The 19,216-nt window shown below is 47.6% G+C and overlaps 2 protein-coding genes across 2 annotated transcripts in view; one reads left to right on the top strand and one right to left on the bottom strand.

Annotated features, from left to right (window-relative positions):
• Positions 1–19,216, top strand: part of LOC144511708 (titin-like) — a 301,563-nt gene that overhangs the window by 93,812 nt on the left and 188,535 nt on the right. The gene's annotated exons all lie outside the window — the stretch shown is intronic.
• Positions 1–19,216, bottom strand: part of LOC144511684 (uncharacterized) — a 124,767-nt gene that overhangs the window by 38,792 nt on the left and 66,759 nt on the right. The window contains exons 10-11 of the mRNA XM_078241919.1: positions 8,643–8,963; positions 407–730 (exon numbers count right to left, since the gene is read on the bottom strand). Of these exons, the coding sequence (XP_078098045.1) occupies positions 407–730; positions 8,643–8,963 (645 nt within the window). The remainder of the gene's footprint in view (positions 1–406; positions 731–8,642; positions 8,964–19,216) is intronic.

Consider the following 19,216-nt stretch of genomic DNA (forward strand, 5'->3'; position numbering starts at 1 on the left):
TTGGGACCTGGTGTGTTCACCACAGGTGTGTGGGAATTCTTTATTTTCATTTTGTACAATAGAAGCACGGTTCCTTCACAGCCGGCTCCTCGAGTTATTATATTCTCAAACAGCAATTCTCAGACAGCAGATTGTCTGCTCATGATCACGTTGCTCTTAGAGGGAGCTTATTGCTCACAAATTGGTGCTGAGCTTCCTACATCACAACAATGGCTCTGAATCAGTTCCAGCATTGACCAGAACGGACTTTAAAACTGTCCTGAAGATGTGAAAAGTGCAAAATAAATGCAATTCTATTTTTATTCCAATTGCTTCGAGCAACTGATAGAACATAAACCATGAGCAATTCAGACTGATGTTAATTTAAAAATTCGTTGTACTTTTTGAAGCGAAAAGAGATATTTACCAATGTTGCTGATTTGTGTTAAATAACTGCAGTCATTCTCTGAAATGTGGATCACTGACACTGTAACCATTTCACTGGATTTTTTTCCCTGGTTATTTGAGGCTGTGCAGTAATATTGATGACGTCGCTGTTTGAAGGATTGACAATGTAGATCCAGATTATTGGTGTCAGAGATCTTTGAATCTTCAGACGGGGTCTTTTCATACCATGTGTACTGAATGGGAAGTGATCCCTGGACAGACTCACAGGAGACGGACACTGAGCCCCCAGAACATGAGGCATTTGGTGGTGATAAAAATCTAAGTTCAGGAACAGACACGGGTTCTGTGGGAAAGAAACAAACATTCAGAAACTGACTGAGCATCTAAAAATCAAACACTCTGTGAATTTCAGCTCATCAACCTCTCATTCAGGGTCAGTCATGTTGCAATCTCACCAACACATCCAGCTCTCCATTTCTCTCCACCCTCCCAGCAGCCTGAACTACAATGTCTGCTATTATATCAGAACATCGCAGCTCTCCAGATCAAACCATGAACCAGGACCGAAAGATTTAAATTTAATGGTGAGTGGATTAGATGAGATTTGGGGCAATGGGTTATTTCACTCGGGGGATGTTGAGGGTCTGGAACTCACTGCCTGGAAGAGTGGTCGAGGGTGGGAGAGGCGGATAACCTGATCACATTAAACAAAATGGATTAAACTTGAGATACTGTAACCTACAGAGCTCTGGATCAAGAACTAGATGGTGGGATTAGATTGGATTGCTTGTTCAGTCAACCCAGTGTGGCACAGTGGCACAGTGATTAGCACTGCAGCCACATAGCACCAGGGACCCGGGTTCAATTCTAGCATTGGCTGTGTGGTCAGTGTGGAGTTTGCACGTTTTCCCCGTGTCTGCGTGGTTTTCCTCTGGGTGCTTCAGTTTCCTCCCACAACCAAAGATATGCAGATACCCATGGGGAGGTGATGGCCCAGTGGTGTTATCGCTAGCCTATAAATCCATAATCTCATCTAATGTTCTGGGGACCAGGGTTCGAATCCCGCCATGGCAGCAGTTGGAATTTGATTTCAATAAAGAAAATCTGGAATTAAGAATCTACTGATCACCATGAAACCATTGTCAGTTATTGGAAAACCCATCTGGTTCACTCATGTCCGTTAAAGAAGGAAATCTACCATCCTTTCCTGGTCTGGCCTACATGTGATGCCAGAGCCAAAGCAATGTGGTTAATTCTTGACTGTCCTCTGAAATGGCCTCGCAAACCTCTCAGGATGGGCAATAAATGCCACCCAGCCAGCGATGCCCATGTCCACAAATGAATAAAACAAATACTGGCACCTCCCACCAGGCACCAGGCAGTGCCAATGTGGGTGGTGCTGGCGGGGGAGTTGGCATTCTGGGGGGTGGGGCCTATTGGGGGCTCAATGAGTTGGGGGGTTTTCAGTGACACTGTGCACTGGGATCAGTGTGAGAAGGAGAGAGGAGGGGGATCAGGGCTGGCTATCTGGGTGGGGGGAGATCGGGGCTGGCCCGGGAGAGCTCTGGTAGGCCAGTGATTGGATGGTTGTGGGGGGTCGGGATGGCCAGCGATCGGGAGGCTAGCGGTGAGGGGGCCAGTGTGCATGCGCCACTCTCCGCAGTGACAGATCGGTGTGTGTGCAGTGGCTCACTCAGCACTATACTGCCAGCCTCTCTAGTGGGATTTGGACCCGCTCACCACATTTCAGAGTGAATCAATCTGTGTCGGAGAATCGTTCTGGTCCGTCCCTTATGTTGTCAAATGAGCCTCTTCAGACACTGGAGTTGCAACACATCAAGGAAGCTGATCAGGAAACGTGTACTCCCTGTGTTGTGGGATAGCCCGTCAGTGAGTTGCTTGTCTCTGTTCATTCCTTTGTCTTGTGGAGCTCAGGGTCTGTGTGGAGTAGGCAGTTGCTGCTATTGGTGCTATTGGTCACCTGGGTCCTCATCTGAGGCCCAAAATAAAACAGCCTGAGAACCACCCATGCTGATCTGATAGATACAATCACCAAAATGTAACCCAGAAATACACATTACCATCTCTGTTGTGAAAGTCTGTAAATACTGATATTAAAACCTTTCACACAATCAGGCGAGAAATAAGCAGTGAGGTTCCAATGCTCCTTGGCATCTTTCCCAGTCACTTCTTCAGCCTCCCCCATTGCCTCTGTCTTCTGCCCTTGCTCAGTAACCCGAGCAGCCATAGTTAGATTTCACTAATTGCACTCACTGAGCGATTAATAGACTGAAATTGATAACCCGTCTCTCACTGGGGGGATTTGATCACACACGGATTGACACATTTAATGTTTCTGATGCGCGACAATTAAGCACGTGGAACCAAGGCTTCGATATTGAAGGCTTTTATTGTGTAACAATGGAACTACTAACACGAATACACCAGTTCAGACTGAAGGGGTCCTGCCGGAGCAGGGGGTCTTATACCTCGCCACCGGAGGCGGGACCCCACTGGAATGTGCCATGATAACTCTTATAACAGGTAAACACCCTAACCCAACAACATTGTACAACCCCCACAGTAACAACACCCTAGCCCAACAGTAACATAATAACAACCCCCAGTGGTGAACCAACGATGGTTCACCACATTCACCCCTCCTTTAAGAACAAAAGGTGGCGGGGTGCAAGAAAAAACAGGTCATATAAACAGAATTCACAAGTCCAGACGGTCTGGAGGACCGCACCGACGCTGTGATCTCCTCAACACCGGTTGCGAAACCGGAGCAGGTGCTTGCGGTGGCGTTCTTTCCAAAACAACGTCTGGCTGTCCCCTCAAGGACTCCCGGGCCGGTTGGCCCTGGTGAGGCGATGGTGCAGGGGATCCTGGAACCTTTGGTGGTGGTGGTGGTGGTGATGATGGTCGCGCCGATCTCCCGAGTCTCAGGCAAGCTGTACATGGGAGTAAAAGTGTTATGCACTGGTCCCGGTGCTGACCGCGCCACGTCTGGGGAAGCAATGAGGAGTAGTGGATTCGTGACTGGGGGAATAGGAGCGACAGGAGTTGCTACGTCCCCTGCGGGCGCCAGGTCTCTAATGGAGACAGTGTCCTCTCGCCCGTCAGGATATGCCACATAGGCATACTGAGGGTTGGCGTGGAGGAGTTGGACCGGTTCGACCAAGGGGTCGGACCTGTGAGCCCTCACATGTCGCCGCAGAAGGACGGGTCCTGGGTACGTCAACCAGGCTGGCAATGAGGTTCCCGAGGACGACTTCTGAGGGAATGAGAACACCCTCTCGTGGGGAGTAGCATTGGTTGCCGTACACAGGAGGGAGCGGATAGAATGGAGTGCCTTTGGAAGGACCTCCTGCCAACGGGAGACTGGAAGGCCCCTGGATTTCAGTGCCAGTAGGACAGCCTTCCAGACTGTAGCATTCTCCCTTTCCACCTGTCCGTTACCCCTAGGGTTGTAGCTCGTGGTTCTACTAGAGGCAATCCCGAATGAGAGCAGGAATTGCCTCAACTCGTTGCTCATGAACGACGAGCCCCTGTCGCTATGAATGTAGCAGGGGTACCCGAACAGGGTAAAAAGCTCACTGAATGCCTTGATGACGGTGGCAGTCGACGTGTCCGCACAGGGGACAACAAACGGAAACCGGGAATACTCGTCTATTATGTTGAGGAAATAGACATTCCGGTCCGTTGAGGGAAGGGGGCCCTTAAAATCCACACTCAGCCTCTCAAAAGGGCGAGTGGCCTTGACCAATTGTGCCCGGTCTGGTCGATAAAAGTGTGGTTTGCATTCTGCGCAACTCCGACAGCTTCTCGTCACTGACCTGACATCCTCCACCGAGTAGGGCAGGTTGCGGGCTTTGACGAAGTGGTAGAGTCTGGTGACTCCAGGATGACACAGATCATTGTGGAGAGCCTTCAAGCGGTCCTCCTGCATGATGGCGCATGTTCCGCGCGAGAGGGCATCCGAGGGCTCATTGAGCTTCCCTGGACGATACATAATATCGTAATTATAGGTGGAGAGCTCAATTCTCCACCGCAAGATCTTATCGTTCTTGATCTTGCCCCTCTGCGTGTTGCTGAACATAAACGCCACGGATCGTTGATCCGTGATCAGGGTGAACCGCTTCCCTGCCAGGTAATGGCGCCAGTGTCTGACTGCCTCCACAATGGCCTGAGCCTCCTTCTCCACCGCTGAGTGCCGAATTTCGGGGCCTTGAAGGGTGCGGGAAAAGAACGCGACGGGCCTGCCTGCCTGGTTTAGTGTGGCGGCTAGGGCGAAATCAGATGCATCACTCTCCACCTGGAAAGGGATGGATTCATCCACCGCGTGCATCGTGGCTTTCGAGATGTCGCTTTTCAAAGCCTTGAAGGCCAATTGGGCCTCCGGCGTAAGTGGGAAGGTCGTGGACTTAATGAGCGGACGAGCTTTGTCCGCGTAGTTGGGGACCCACTGTGCATAATACGAAAAGAACCCGAGGCATCTCCTCAGTGCTTTCGTGCTAGCGGGCAAGGGAAGTTCAGTAAGTGGGCGCATACGGTCTGGATCAGGGCCAATGACCCCGTTTTCCACCACGTATCCGAGGATGGCTAACCTACGCGTACGGAATACGCACTTCTCCCTGTTATAGGTCAGATTCAGGCGAGATGCAGTGCGCAGAAAGTGTTGGAGATTCATGTCGTGGTCCTGCTGGTCATGGCCGCAGATGGTGACGTTATCCAGGTACGGGAAGGTAGCCCGCAACCCGTTCTGGTCCACCATTCGGTCCATAGCACGCTGGAAGACCGAGACCCCATTGGTGACACCAAATGGAACCCTGAGGAATTGGTATAGACGACCATCCGCCTCAAAAGTCGTATATTGTCGGTCCTCTGGGCGGATGGGGAGTTGATGGTAGGCGGACTTAAGGTCTATGGTAGAAAACACTCGGTACTGCGCAATCTGATTGACCATATCAGAAATGCGCGGGAGAGGATACGCATCCAGCTGCGTATAACGATTAATGGTCTGACTATAGTCGATGACCATCCGAGGTTTGTTCCCGCTTTTGACTACCACGACCTGCGCTCTCCACGGACTAGCACTGGCCTGTATGATCCCTTCCTTGAGGAGCCGCTGAACCTCAGATCTAATAAAGATCCGGTCCTCAGCGCTGTAACGCCTACTTTTAGTAGCGATGGGCTTGCAGCCAGGTACCAGATTTTTAAAAAGGGATGGTGTAGTGATTTTCAGGGTGGATAGATTGCATGCGGGGCGCTTTGGGCAATTTGGAGGCTGCGGCTGATTCCCTACTGCCAGTGAAGGGAGTGGCCCACCGTACTGTAGGATCACACTCTTCATGTGGACCATAAAGTTTAGTCCGAGGAGAATTGGCGCGCAAAGGTGAGGTAACACAAGGAGCCTGTATTGCTCGTAAATTGTGCCCTGTACCTCAAGAGTTACCATACATCGTCCTTGGATCGGTACAGACCGGGACCGTGATGCCATGGAAATTGTCTGCTTGGCAGGGAGAACCCGGAGTCCACACCTTTTAGCAGTTTCAGGGTGTATGAAACTTTCGGTGCTCCCACTGTCAAACAGACAATTCACAGTTCGACCACTAACCTTTATATCCATCATGGAATTTTCAAGTCTGTAGTGCCTGGTCTGGTCCAGGGAGATCGACGCCACCGTTGGCCCCTGGGCATCACTGCATGCTGCCGATGTGGATGCTGAGGACCCCTGCTGGTCGCTCCTAGTCGTCGTGGACCATGATGGCCGCCCCCATGAATCGCACATGGGCGAGGGCGCCAAGCGCAGCGACTCCTGGTGGTCTTCCTCCTCCTCCGTCAGCCACGATGGCGCCGTCCTGGGATCGCACATGGTCGGACCTCGTGGGTACTGCGACGCTGAAGGAGATTGTCTCCGTTCTGGAGGGTTACAAGCTGCACTGCCGTTTTTAGGCTTGGACCTGCAGACTTTGCCGTAGTGGCCTTTTTTACCGCACTGGCTGCAGATTGCCGTTCTTGCCGGACACTGTTGCCGTGGATGCTTGGCCCCACCACAAAAATAGCATCGCTGGCCACCTGGAGCTGCCGCCGTCGTCGGATCGATCTGGGAGCGCGGGTTAGCGGGGCGAGGAGGGAGCTGAGCTTGCTCCAGCCACGTTGACTGCACGTGGTCCTCGGGGTACAGCGCCAAGCTCTTCGACGCCGCTTCCAGCATCACGGCCATCTCCATTGCTTGGGTCAAGTCGAGTTTCCCCTTTTCCAGCAATTTAAGCCTGATGTACGAGGACCCTACCCCTGCTACGAACGCGTCTCGGGCGAGGTCGTACATATATTGTTCGGCTGATACGTCTTTACAATCGCAACCCCTGGCAAGCTGCAGGAGCTCATTGGCGTAGTCCTCCATGGTTTCGCCCGACTGCCGACGTCGTGTAGCGAGGAGGTAACGAGCATGTATCTCGTTGGGTGGCTTCGTGTACCTTTTTTTTAGGAGCTCGACGGCACCCGGGTAAGTGGGAGCTGCACGAATGGCGAGATAAATCGTGTCACTTACCCTTGCGTGGAGGACCTGGAGTTTATCACTGTCTGTAGTGATAGCTACTGAGGCTGCCAGGTAGTCCTCGAAACACTTCCACCAATGGTCGAATGTGTTAGCTGCACCGACCGCACGTGGGTCCAGTGTCAGACGATCCGCTTTTAAGATCTGTTCCATACTCTCTTTTTTTTTGTACAGCTGTGAGTTTTCTGTTACACAATAAAATTGATGCGCGACAATTAAGCACGTGGAACCAAGGCTTCGATATTGAAGGCTTTTATTGTGTAACAATGGAACTACTAACACGAATACACCAGTTCAGACTGAAGGGGTCCTGCCGGAGCAGGGGGTCTTATACCTCGCCACCGGAGGCGGGACCCCACTGGAATGTGCCATGATAACTCTTATAACAGGTAAACACCCTAACCCAACAACATTGTACAACCCCCACAGTAACAACACCCTAGCCCAACAGTAACATAATAACAACCCCCAGTGGTGAACCAACGATGGTTCACCACAGTTTCCATGGAGATTTTTATGATCATTTGGAACATTTGGAATATTGTGTCCAATTCTGGTCACCACACAACCAGAAGGATGTGGAGGCTTTGGAGAGAGTGCAGAAAAGGTTGACCAGGATGTTGCCTGGTATGGAGGGTATTACCTATGAGGAGAGTTTGAATGAGCTGGGATTGTTCTCCCTGGAAAGACAGAGGCTGAGGGGCAACCTGAGAGAAGTTTATAAAATTATGAGAGGTGTGGATAGAGTGAACAGTTGGAAGCTTTTTCCCAGGGCAGAAATGACAATTAGAAGGACGCACAAGTTCAAGATAACGGGGGAAAGATTCAGTGGAGATGTGCGGGAGAACTTTTTTACACAGAGGGTGGTGGGCGCCTGGAATGCACTGCCAGGTGAGGTGGTTGAGGCACTTATATTAGCTATATTTAAGGTTTTATCTTGGTAGACGTATGAACAAGCAGGGAATAGAGGAATATAAGCATTGGTAAACGTGATCAGCGCTGGAAGGGCCTGTTCCTGTTCTGTCCTGTTCTTTGTTCTTTGTTCTTTGATCCCTTTAAGGGGCTTTCACCATATTGGATTATTTAATTGTTTAATTTGCCGATTTGTTAACTTTTAATCTGTCAGCTTCACCCTGAATTTTCAGTGGTTTATTTGAAAGAAGCACAAACTGACACATTGCGGATACATCTGGATGTTGGGAGTTTGACTGGCTTCCCAACATATTGTCAATTTCTGTGTATTTAACCCCCTCTGTGCTCCCCCACCCACCCCCACAGCCCCACCATTCAGCGCTAAACCAACAAGGTACAATTACTACCAACTGGCTGCTCACTTCACTTTGTTAATGTCTGACTATTGGATTGATCTGGACTGTAAAAATCTGACAGTGTGATATTTAAGACATTTCAGAGACAGGAAAATATTCTGAGCATCGCGGGTAATGTCTTTCACAATATCCTGCAGTTAAAGGAATTGTTTGTCTGATTATGTTTGAAGTTCTTGATCAGAATGTTGGACAGGCCACGAATTGAGTTTGTGTCACAAGAGTCGGATTTCCAGATCTCTGCCCTCTAGCTGCCAGACTCTGCATTGCTGCAGAGCCTCGGGATATCGGAGCTGTCAATGTTTCCTTGTGGATAAAACATGGATCAGACATTTCAGTAATAAAGAAAATCATTCAGAATAATGTACCGTAAGATATTTGCAGCTCCACGGTTACCTTTGGATCTAAGTCAGGTATATCAATTCCACAGCGATACCATCCTGCATCTCCTGAGCGAAGATCCTCCATCGTAACAGCAAATATTCCTTGTGCCTTGTTATCTGTGATCGACATTCTCCCTCGCCGTCCATCTGGATCATCCGTTCTCACTAAATATGAGCACTGTTCAGTCCAACCGTGACACCAATATTTCACGTTTTGTTTGTATTTCCCTTTATAATTGCAATTTATTGTGATCGATCTTCCCACAATTCCTGTGACTTTCTTTTCTGCCCACAATGCACCTGAAACTGAGGAGACAACATTTCAGCAATTGACCAAGTAAATAACTGCTTCATACAGAGAGAAACATTTTAATAAGATTTACCACTGTGTACAGAGGAAACTCTCCAATACCTGTATTCATCATTCTCTTTCTAGTTTGTGATCAATGAAAACATGAATATAGAGCCGTGCTGTCAGTGCCAAAGTACTTCACTGACAATGATTTCTTGTTATGTACAGTGGCCATTGTTATTGTGTCACCTTGTCACTCAAGCTTTGCACTGGCGCCTCTGAATGGGTGGATTGCAGGGTCAGGTCCCACTCCAGAGACTGGAGTATAAAATCTACATTAACATTCCAGTGTAATACTGAGGGACAAGATGGCTCAGATTTTCCTCCCTCAGTCATGTTCAAAGAGCTCGGTGATGCCATTCAGGTGAAAGGTTCATCTGACACCCAGGTCTGGAGGTTCCCTGTCATGGAGAAAATCCCGGGAATGGCTGGAATTTCAAAGTCCTAAGAGTGGGAGCGGGACTGGAATCAGGCTGCATACACGATTCGTGGAGGCGAATTGTCATTAAATTCAACACCTGCCTTGATTTAAGTGAGATTTTGGATGAACAGGAGTGTGGAATCCGGTGTGTGCAGATTAGAATAGTTAAGAGAAGGTTTGAACTTGGTGGATTCTTATGGACAGCCAGGGTATGCCTTCTGGACAGGAAAGTTACTCTTTGGAAGAGGAAAGTTACTCTTTGGGAGGGGAAAGTTACTCTTTGAGGGGGGAAAGTTCCTCTTTGTGGGGAGAAATTTATTCTTTGGGACAAACTCTGGTGAGTGGTCAGGGCCAGAGTGATTATCTGGTTGTTTCAATTATTCTATTTATTAACCATGGCGCTGGGGCACAGAAACAGGCCTTGTGTCCAGCTCACCTCCGGGCTGAGCAGCCTGTGGATTTGTTCCTGGGTCACCCGTCTCGATTCATTTTTTAATGCCTTTCCTGACTCAATGAACACGACCCAGGGATGAGATGAGGAGATTGTTTTCACTCAAGGTGTTGGGAATCTTTGGAATTCTCCACCGCAGAAAGCTTTAGATGTACAGTCTTGAAGGATATTAAACACAGAGATTTATACATTTTTGTGGTACTAACATAATCGAGGGATATGGGAATAGTGCGGGAAATAAGATTTGAGGTTGGAGATCAGTCAGGATGTTGTTGAATGATGGAGCAGGCTCAAAGGGACAAATGGCCATCTCCTGCTCTTATTTCTAATGTTCATCTTGAGGGGGAGAGGTGGCAGTATGAATCAAAAATTCCATTGCAGCCAGCATAATAGCATCAGTTTAATATGGGGCTGGTGTGAAAATTTAGATTTACTTTAAAAAGAAAATGATTACATCTTTGAAGGTCAAAGTAGACCAACCATGTACAAGTGATTGGATGGTACCATGGTGAGCCCGGCTGCCTCACAGGGCCAGTGACTTGGGTTCAATTCTGGCCTCAGGTGACTGTGTGGAGCTTGCATATTCTCCCATGTCTGCGTGGGATATCGCAGGGTGCTCCAGTTTCTACCTACAGTCCAAATATGTGCAGGTTAAGTTGATTGGCCATGCTAAATTGTCCCTTAATGTCCAAAGATGTATAGGTTAGGAAGTTAGTGAGGGAAATATGTGGTGTTACGGGGATAGGGCCTGGGTAACATGCTTAGCCGGAGAGTTGTTGCAGATGTGATGGGCCGAATGGCCTCCTTTTGTACTGTTGAGATTCTTTGAAGCAGATTTACCAACAGAGCTTCATAAAACAATATTTCATTCGTAATAATTTAAATAATACAAACAAAAGAAGGAAAATGGTCTGTTGGCCTTCATAGCGGGAGGATTTGAGTACAGGGATAGGGATGTTTTGCTGCAATTGTACAGGGCATTGGTATGGCCTCACCTGGAGTATTGTGTGCAGTTTTGGTGTCCTTATCTGAGGAAGGATGTCCTTGCTATAGAGTAAGTACAGTGAAAGTTGACCAGGCTGATTCCTGGGATGACAGGTCTGCTTTATGAAGAGGGACTAAGTCAGTTAGGATTATATTCACTGGTGTTTAGAAGAGTGAGGCGGGATCTCATAGAAATTTATAAAATTTGAACAGGGTTACAGAGGGTAGATTCAGAAAGAATGCCCTCAATGGTGAGGGAGTCCAGAACTAGGGGGTCATAGTTTGAGGATAAGGGGCAAACCATAAAGAACTGAGATGAGGAGAAACTTTTTCACCCAGAGGGTGGTGAATGTGTGGAATTCACTCCCACAGAATGTAGTTGAGGCCAAAACGTTGTCTGATTTCAAGAAAAAATTAGATAGAGCTCTTGGGGATAAAGGGATCAAGGAATATGGGAAGAAGGGGATCAGGGTATTGAATTGGATGATCAGCCATGATCAAAATGAATGGCGGAGCAGGCTCGAAGGGCCGAATGGCCTACTCCTGCTTCTAGTTTCTATTTTTCTATGTTTCTAATTGCAAACTTGAGGAATATTTTCCTGGAGCCTTTGTTGCCTCTGCAGTCTTCAGAGTCAATTCAATGAGCAATAATCTGCAATGGATCACAGGCATCTCTCAACGTGAGGGAGGGACAATTGGTTACATTTAGTGTGGGGGGCAGGAATGGGGAAAGGTGAGGAGGCAGATTTCCATAAACTACCACAGCCGCTCTGAGGATTGAACCCCTGCCATTGGAATCATTCCGCATTGCACTCCAAACAACTGAGCCAATCAAACCCTCCAGTCTCCAGGATATATTGAGCATGAAACTACATTAACAAGTTAACTTTTATTGGACTGAAATGTGTGGCTTCTGCATTTTAATTATATTAATCATGTAGCTTTTTAACAAAAATAAATAGGTTAATTTATATTCACAATCAATAATGCCGTTTATTATTTGCTGGGTAAATATTTCTGTGGTACAATACTATCAACAAAATAGCTACAAATATCACACAAATTCATTAATTTATTTTTGCTGAGTTTTTGTAGCTTTACATGTCTCCAAGTATTTCAATATCTCTGCGGGATAAACCATGCACGAGACTTAATCTAACACTCATCATCTCGGGATCCAGCTTTGTCCCTTACTCACCAGGCAGAGAAAAGATGACAAGAATCAGAATCCACATTGTTATCTTGGCAATGTTTCGATCAGTATTTATCGTCTGTCACCCAGCTCTTTGTTGAGATGTTGAAAGGCGGATCCAATAAACTCTGATACGGAAACGAAATAAGATTGAAGAAAGCAGCAAGCCAGGCCTCAGGAAATTCCACCCTTCAGAAAGCTCCAGAACGGAGGTCCCAGCTGGCCACTGCTATCACTGGTTGTGCCAGCTCTAAAGATCCCCTTTAGCTGCTGATCTCCTTGTTCCAGCAGGCACAGCTCTATATCTGCACCTTTGGTGACCTGTGGACAGTTACTGTCCGGCTTTGACAGTGTCGCTCAGTGTGGTTGATGACATCATGGGAAATATGATTCACCCTGACACTTCCTGCACTATTGCTGAAAACAGAAAGGCCCAGAATTTGCTGAAAATACCACAGTGTGTAAACTGGCCAATGAACTGAGACAATGAAGAGATGTCAAACGAAATAAACAGGCCACAGAATGTTCAGTCTCGTAACATCATCCTCCCTGGCCCAGAATGCGAACAATTATAAACTCTGGAGTTTCCCTTTCTCCTGGATTGAATTAATGACCTGGATTTTCCAATGAGAGGAACGGCGAAGGTTAACAAACATTCACTGTTATTATGGAGTAAATGAGGTGGTAAATATCATGGCTGATATTTTTCTCATCCCCATTCTCCTGCCTTTTCCCCATAACCCCTGACCCCCTTATTAATCCAGAACCGATCTATCTCTGTCTTAGCACAGCCAATCCACCTAACCTACACATCTTTGGACACTAAGGGACAATTTAGCAACTCCCCTCCCCCCCCCCTTGCCCCCAGTCCCCCCCCCCCTTTGCCCCCAAGTCCCACCCCCTTTGCCCCCAGTCCCCACCCCTTGCCCCCAGTCCTCCCCCTTTGCCCCCAGTCCCCCCCCCTTTGCCCCCAGTCCCCCCCCTTTTCCCCCAGTCCCCCCCCCCCACTTTGCCCCAGTTCAGAGAGGATGGTGGGTGCAATTGATAGGGGGAGGAGGGTCATGAATCAGGAATGGTCCCTCCCACTTGTGAAAATTGAGGATTTGGGACTGAGTTTGACTATTGTTCAGTGAGCCAACTCCGGCACAATGAGCTGAATCAATTCCTTCTGTTCTGTAGTTTCTAGAGGGCGGGGGGTGATTCTCGTGATCTGCAACTTTTCCGGCCGGTCAGGCTGGGTGCTACGCGTCCTCGGCCTTTTTCTGGGATTTGCGCATGCGCCGGGAATACATGCGCTTCTCCCAGAGACGGAGAATAGTCGGAGTCCAGACCACGCTGGAAATCGGCGGGAAGACGGGTAAGTGATTTGCAATTATCGGGAACTTGCCGGGCCCGATTGAATCTCCCACCCCACCAGGAGCACTTCATTCCGGCGGGGTTTAGAGAAGATCCCCACATTCGGGGAACTAGCGGGAGACCCCGCCGGAATGAAGGGCGCAACATCGGAGCCCCGCAGCGGGTCAGGTGCGGGGGTCAGGTGCCGCCCTGGGCATGGACACCCTGGCAGTGCCAGCCTGTGCCCCCGGCACTGCACAAGGTGCCAATTGTCCATGCCCAGAGAGTGCCTTGGCGCTGCCACTGGGCATCGGGCAATGACAAGGGGGCAAGGCCCATTGTGGGTGGAGCCGAGGGGTAATCAGTGGGGGGAGTGTCCCGCTGCCACTCTGCATGGTGATCGGTCTGGGCTGGGTGGAAGCCAGCGATCAGGGCAGGCTGTGGCGTGGGGTGGGGGGGTTCTGCTGGGGTGAGGGTGAGGGTGGTGGTGGGATCGCCACCAATGGGTGGGTGTGCTGGTCATCGGGACGCTCTGGGGCGGGGGATGGGTCAGAGCTGGCCCAGGAATTGTCTTGAGGGCCGCGATCAAGGTGTGTGGGGGGCCTGAGGGACAGCACTGTGGGGGTCCCGGGCTGGCCAGCAAACGGGGAGACTGACAGATCGGGGCCACTGCACATGCTCAGAGTTCCGGAGCTGTCAGACTCCGGCGTGAATAGGCCCCGCCCCCTGGGTGTTCAATAAGATTCCCGATTGTGACCTCGGCATTGCACAGAGTGCGGAGATTCGAGTGAGAAACTGCACTGAAAAAACAGTCGTGATCCAGAACAGTTTTCCCACAAATTCAGCACTTTTGGGAGAATCGCCCCATAGGTTTCTAATATTCACTCCCTGATGCTTCTCTCTGGGGTAACTTGTCCGCACCATGGTGGAGCTGATATGATCCCTGGTCATTCCTTCTTCACCCTGAATCATCTGATGTTCAAGAAATGTAGCAACCCCCGTGCTGTTTGCCTGTGACAAATTCTGTATCAATGCTGATCTTCTCACTGCTGCAAACATAGCTCTGCATTTGGTATCTGACACCTATTGTACATTCACAGGGTTTCTGTCTCACACCACCCTGAGGATAGCAACACATTTTTCTTGCAGATTCAAACCATGAACATTGCAAGTTGCAGCAAACATGAAGCCACATTTATTTCCAATGTCAATCTCTCTCTTTGCCTTTCTCATCAACCGTTAAAGAATTTGAGGAGTTAATGGAATATTGCTGTAAATTGGTGCTTATTTAGGATGGAGTCGTCACTCACAGAATTCCATACTCAATAAAAAATGATCAAACATTGGAATCATTTGGAAAATTCAGAACTCTGATTACAATCTGTTACACGTGGGTAAGAACTTCACTCTGAGTAAATCTAAAGTTAGGACTCTCACTGACCACAGCCTTGGGTGGAGAAACATGTTTATTTTTTATTATTAACTCATTCGTGGAATCAGCAACAACAGCAATAACTTTCTCTTTATAAAGTACCTTTCACTCAGCAAAACCTCCTCCGACATTTTACAGGAATGTCATCAGACAAGTGTTGCTGCTGAGGCAAAGATTAGAGGGGGGGAGGGGGGGGCGATTCTCCCATTCCGACCCGTGAAGTTTTGGGCGCGTCGGGTTGGGAGATGTGCGTGTCGGCCATTTCGCGGGATCCCCGCGAGCGTTTACGACCCACGCGCATCTCCCAACCGGAAAAAAAATGGCACCGTTGGGACCGCGCTGAAAACCGGCCTACCACTAATTTGCATCACTTACCATGCTTTCGCATGCTATTATTGGGAGTTACTGGCTGCTTTTTACATCTCCTCCATTAGCTTTGAGAAAATGGGGGATCTTTCTTAAACCCCCCTGACTTAATGTAATTGTAACATTTAACAATTAATTAGCCATTAAACGGGCCACAGAATGTTCAGTCTCGTCACATCAGCCTCCCTGGCCCAGAATGTGAACAATTATACACTCTGGAGTTTCACTCTCTCCTGTATTGAATTATTGACCTGGATTTTCCAATGAGAGGAACGGCGAAGGTTAACAACCATTCACTGTTATTATGGAGTAAATGAGGCGGTAAAGAGGGTACGCATGTGCAATTAGAATCATAGAATCATAAAATCATAGAATCATGCAGCACAGAAAAGGTCCTTCAGCCAATCGAGTCCACATCGACACATTAGAAATATCTTAACCACCACCTAATGCCATCTGCCAGCACTTGGCCCCTCGCCATGAATTTTATGATGTGTCAAGTGCTCATCCAGGTAATTTTTAATGGATGTGAGGCAACCTGCCTCTACCACCCCCCCAGGCAACGCATTCCAGACCATCACCACCCTCTGGTTAAAAACGCTTTTCCTCACATCCCCCATAAACCTTCTGCCCCTCACCTTGAACCTGTGTCCCCTTGTGACTGACCCTTCAACGAAAGGGAACAGCTGCTCCATTTCCACTCTGTGCATGTCCCCTGTAGTCTTGTACACCTCGATCAGGTCGCCTCTCAATCTTCTCTGCTCCAACGAAAACAACCCAATCCTATCCAACCTCTCTTCATAACTTAAATTTTCTGTCCCAGGCAGCATCCTGGTAAATTTCCTCTGCACCCACTCCAGTGGAATTACATCCTTCTGATAATGAGGTGACCAGAACTGCACAATGTAGTCCTGCTGTGGCCTCACTAAAGTTCTATACAACTCCAACTTGACTTCCCTGCTTTTGTAATCTATGCCTCGACTGACAAAGGCAAGTATCCCATTTATCTTTTTCACCACCCTACTAACATGCCCTTCAATCTTCAGAGATCTGTGGACAAACACGCCAAGGTCCCTTTGTTCTACAGAACTTCCTTGTGTCCTAAAATTCATTGAGTACCTTCTGTCAAATTAATCCTTCTAAAGTGTATCAACTCACACTTTAAGGGTTAAATTCTATCTGCCACTTATCTGGCCATTTGACCATTCTATCTGTATCTTCTTGTAGCCCAAGACACTCTGCCTCGCTGCTAACCACCCGTCCAATCTTTGTGTCAGCTGCAAACGTACTAATCCTACCCCCCACAGAGTCATCTATGTCATTTATATAAGTCACAAATAATAGGGGCCCAACACAGATCCCTGCGGTACGCCACTGGACACTGGCTTCCAGTCACTAAAGCAGCCTTCTGTCATCACCCTCTGTCTCCAACATTTTGAATTCACTTTATTAAATTACCCTGTACCCAATGTGCATTTACTACTTTACAAGTCTCCCATGTGGGATCTTGCCATTCTGAAATGTACAAGTTGTGGCTCTAATTCCCCAGTTTCCCCAGAGGCTGTTCTATGCTGATACCTCACTGATAGAGGCAGCATGGAAACTGATGTAAAGACATGGGCCTGAATTTTATATCCTCCAAGGTTCAAGCAGGAGCTGAATGGGGCGGACTCGCCAGTCAGTCAGTGCGAGCACCAGAGAGGATGGTGGATACAATTGACAGGGGGAGAAGGGTCATGAGGCAGGGATGGTCCCTTTCACTTGTACAGTGCTCCATGGGCAGAGGATGCCAACAATCCAGTCCTCCAACACTGGCATACAGACAGGGAAATCCCAGTTGTCCCACCATGTGACCTGTTCATTATTGGAGATTTTAAAATTTGTTCAGGAACTTAAAAATTTGTTTTATTGTTATTTAGTTTTCATGGGAAATGAGTATTGCTGGCGAAGACAGCATTCATTCCCCATCACTAATTTCCCTTGACAAGGTGGGGGTATGCCACTGTCTTGTACAGCAGGAAATGCAGCAACACCCGTGCTGTTTGTCTGTGACAAATTCTGTATCAATGCTGATCTTCTCGCTGCTGCAAACACAGCTCTGCATTTGGTATCTGACACCTATTGTACATTCACAGGGTTTCTATCTCACACCACCCTGAGGACAGCAACACATTTTTCTTGCAGTTTCAAACCATGAACATTGCAAGTTGCAGCAAACATGAACCCACGTTTATTTCCAATGTCAATCTCTCTCTTTGCCTTTCTCATCAACCGTTAAAGAATTTGAGGAGTTAATGGAATATTGCTATAAATTGGTGCTTATTTCGGATGAATCCGTCACTCACAGAATTCTATACTCAATAAAAAATGATCAAACATTGGAACCATTTGGAAAATTCAGAACTCTGAGTACACGTGGGTACTCTGTTACACGTGGGTAAGAACTTCACTCTGAGTAAATCTAAAGTTAGAACTCTCACTGACCACAGCCTTGGATGGAGAAACATGTTTATTTTTTATTATTAACTCATTTGTAGAATCAACAACAACAGCAATAACTTGTTCTTTTAAAAGGGCCTTTCACTCATAGAATTTTGCAGTGCAGATGGAGGCCATTCGGTCCATCAAGCCGACACAATGCCACCCAGATCCTATCCCTATAACTCCACATATTTACCCTGCTAATCCCCTGACACAATGGGGCAATTTAACATGGGCAATGAATCTAACCTTCACATCTTTGCATTGTGGGATGAAACCGGAGCGCCTGGAGGAAATTCACACAGACCACGGGGAGGACATTGTGCAAACTCCACACTGCCAGTCACCCAAGTTCGGAATTGAACCTGGGCACCTGGCACTGTGAGGCAGCAGTGCTAACCACTGTGCCACCGTACTGCCCGGTAAAACCTCCTCAGGCATTTTATGACATCAGACAAGTGCTGTTGCTGAGGCAAAGATTAGATCAAAGAGACTGGTCAGTTTTAGGGAGAGGTTGCTGGAGTTTTGCATCTAGACAATTGGAAACATTACTGTTAGCGGTGTGGTGAAGAATTGGAAATACACGAGAAGCCACGGCTGGGGGAACATAAGATTCGCAGAAACATTTGTAAAGATAGGGACTGACGAGAACATGGAGAAATTTGAATAGGAGAATGAGAATTTAATATTGAGTTTATTTGATTTTGGGAACCACTCAATGAGCACATACACATGAGTGAAGGGCACCCGACAGGTGTCACAACAATATGTCATGTGAGATATGGAATAACACTCTTTAAATTTATCACCTGGACAGATATGCGCTGAAACTCATTAAAGGGGCTTTTGCCGAGCAAAGTCACGACATACAAACACACAAATTAGGAACAGGAGGAGGCCATTCAGCCCCTCATGCCTAATCTGTCATTCAATGATATCATGGCTGATCTGATTGTGACCTCAGCTTTATATCCCACTGACCCTGATAATCATTGACTTCCTTGTTAGTCTAGAATCTTCCAAGCCTCATCTGAAAAATATTTATTGACTCTGCCTCCACCACTCTCTGGGAAAGAGAGTTCCAATAATTCACAACCCTCTGAGAGAAAATAAATCTTCTCATCTCTGTCTTCAATGGGAGAAACCTTATATTTAAATGGTGTTGGTGAGTTGTAGCGTCTCTCAGCATCCACCCTGTCGTGTCCTCCATTAAGGGACCAGACCAGACACTCCAAGGTGTTTCATAAAGTTAGCCGAGACCCAAACTTTTAGATTTGATTTTGGAATTAGGGTGAGCATAAGGTGTTTTACTCCAGGTATGATTCAAGTGACCCACGAGGAAACTTTAGTCAAAACTAACTTTATTTAAGAAACAGTTAGAATAGAGCAAAAAAGAATTAGCATAACTTTTACCAAGTAAAATACTTAAACATGACAAAGTATAATTTTTACAAGCTAGCTATCGCTATTGTTCCAATTTAGCACATCCCCCAGTCAGACATAAATCCCATCTTGAGAAACAGTTCGCAAAGAAAGCAAATATGC

Source organism: Mustelus asterias, chromosome 25 (assembly GCF_964213995.1).
Source record: "Mustelus asterias chromosome 25, sMusAst1.hap1.1, whole genome shotgun sequence".
Lineage (NCBI taxonomy): Eukaryota > Metazoa > Chordata > Chondrichthyes > Carcharhiniformes > Triakidae > Mustelus > Mustelus asterias.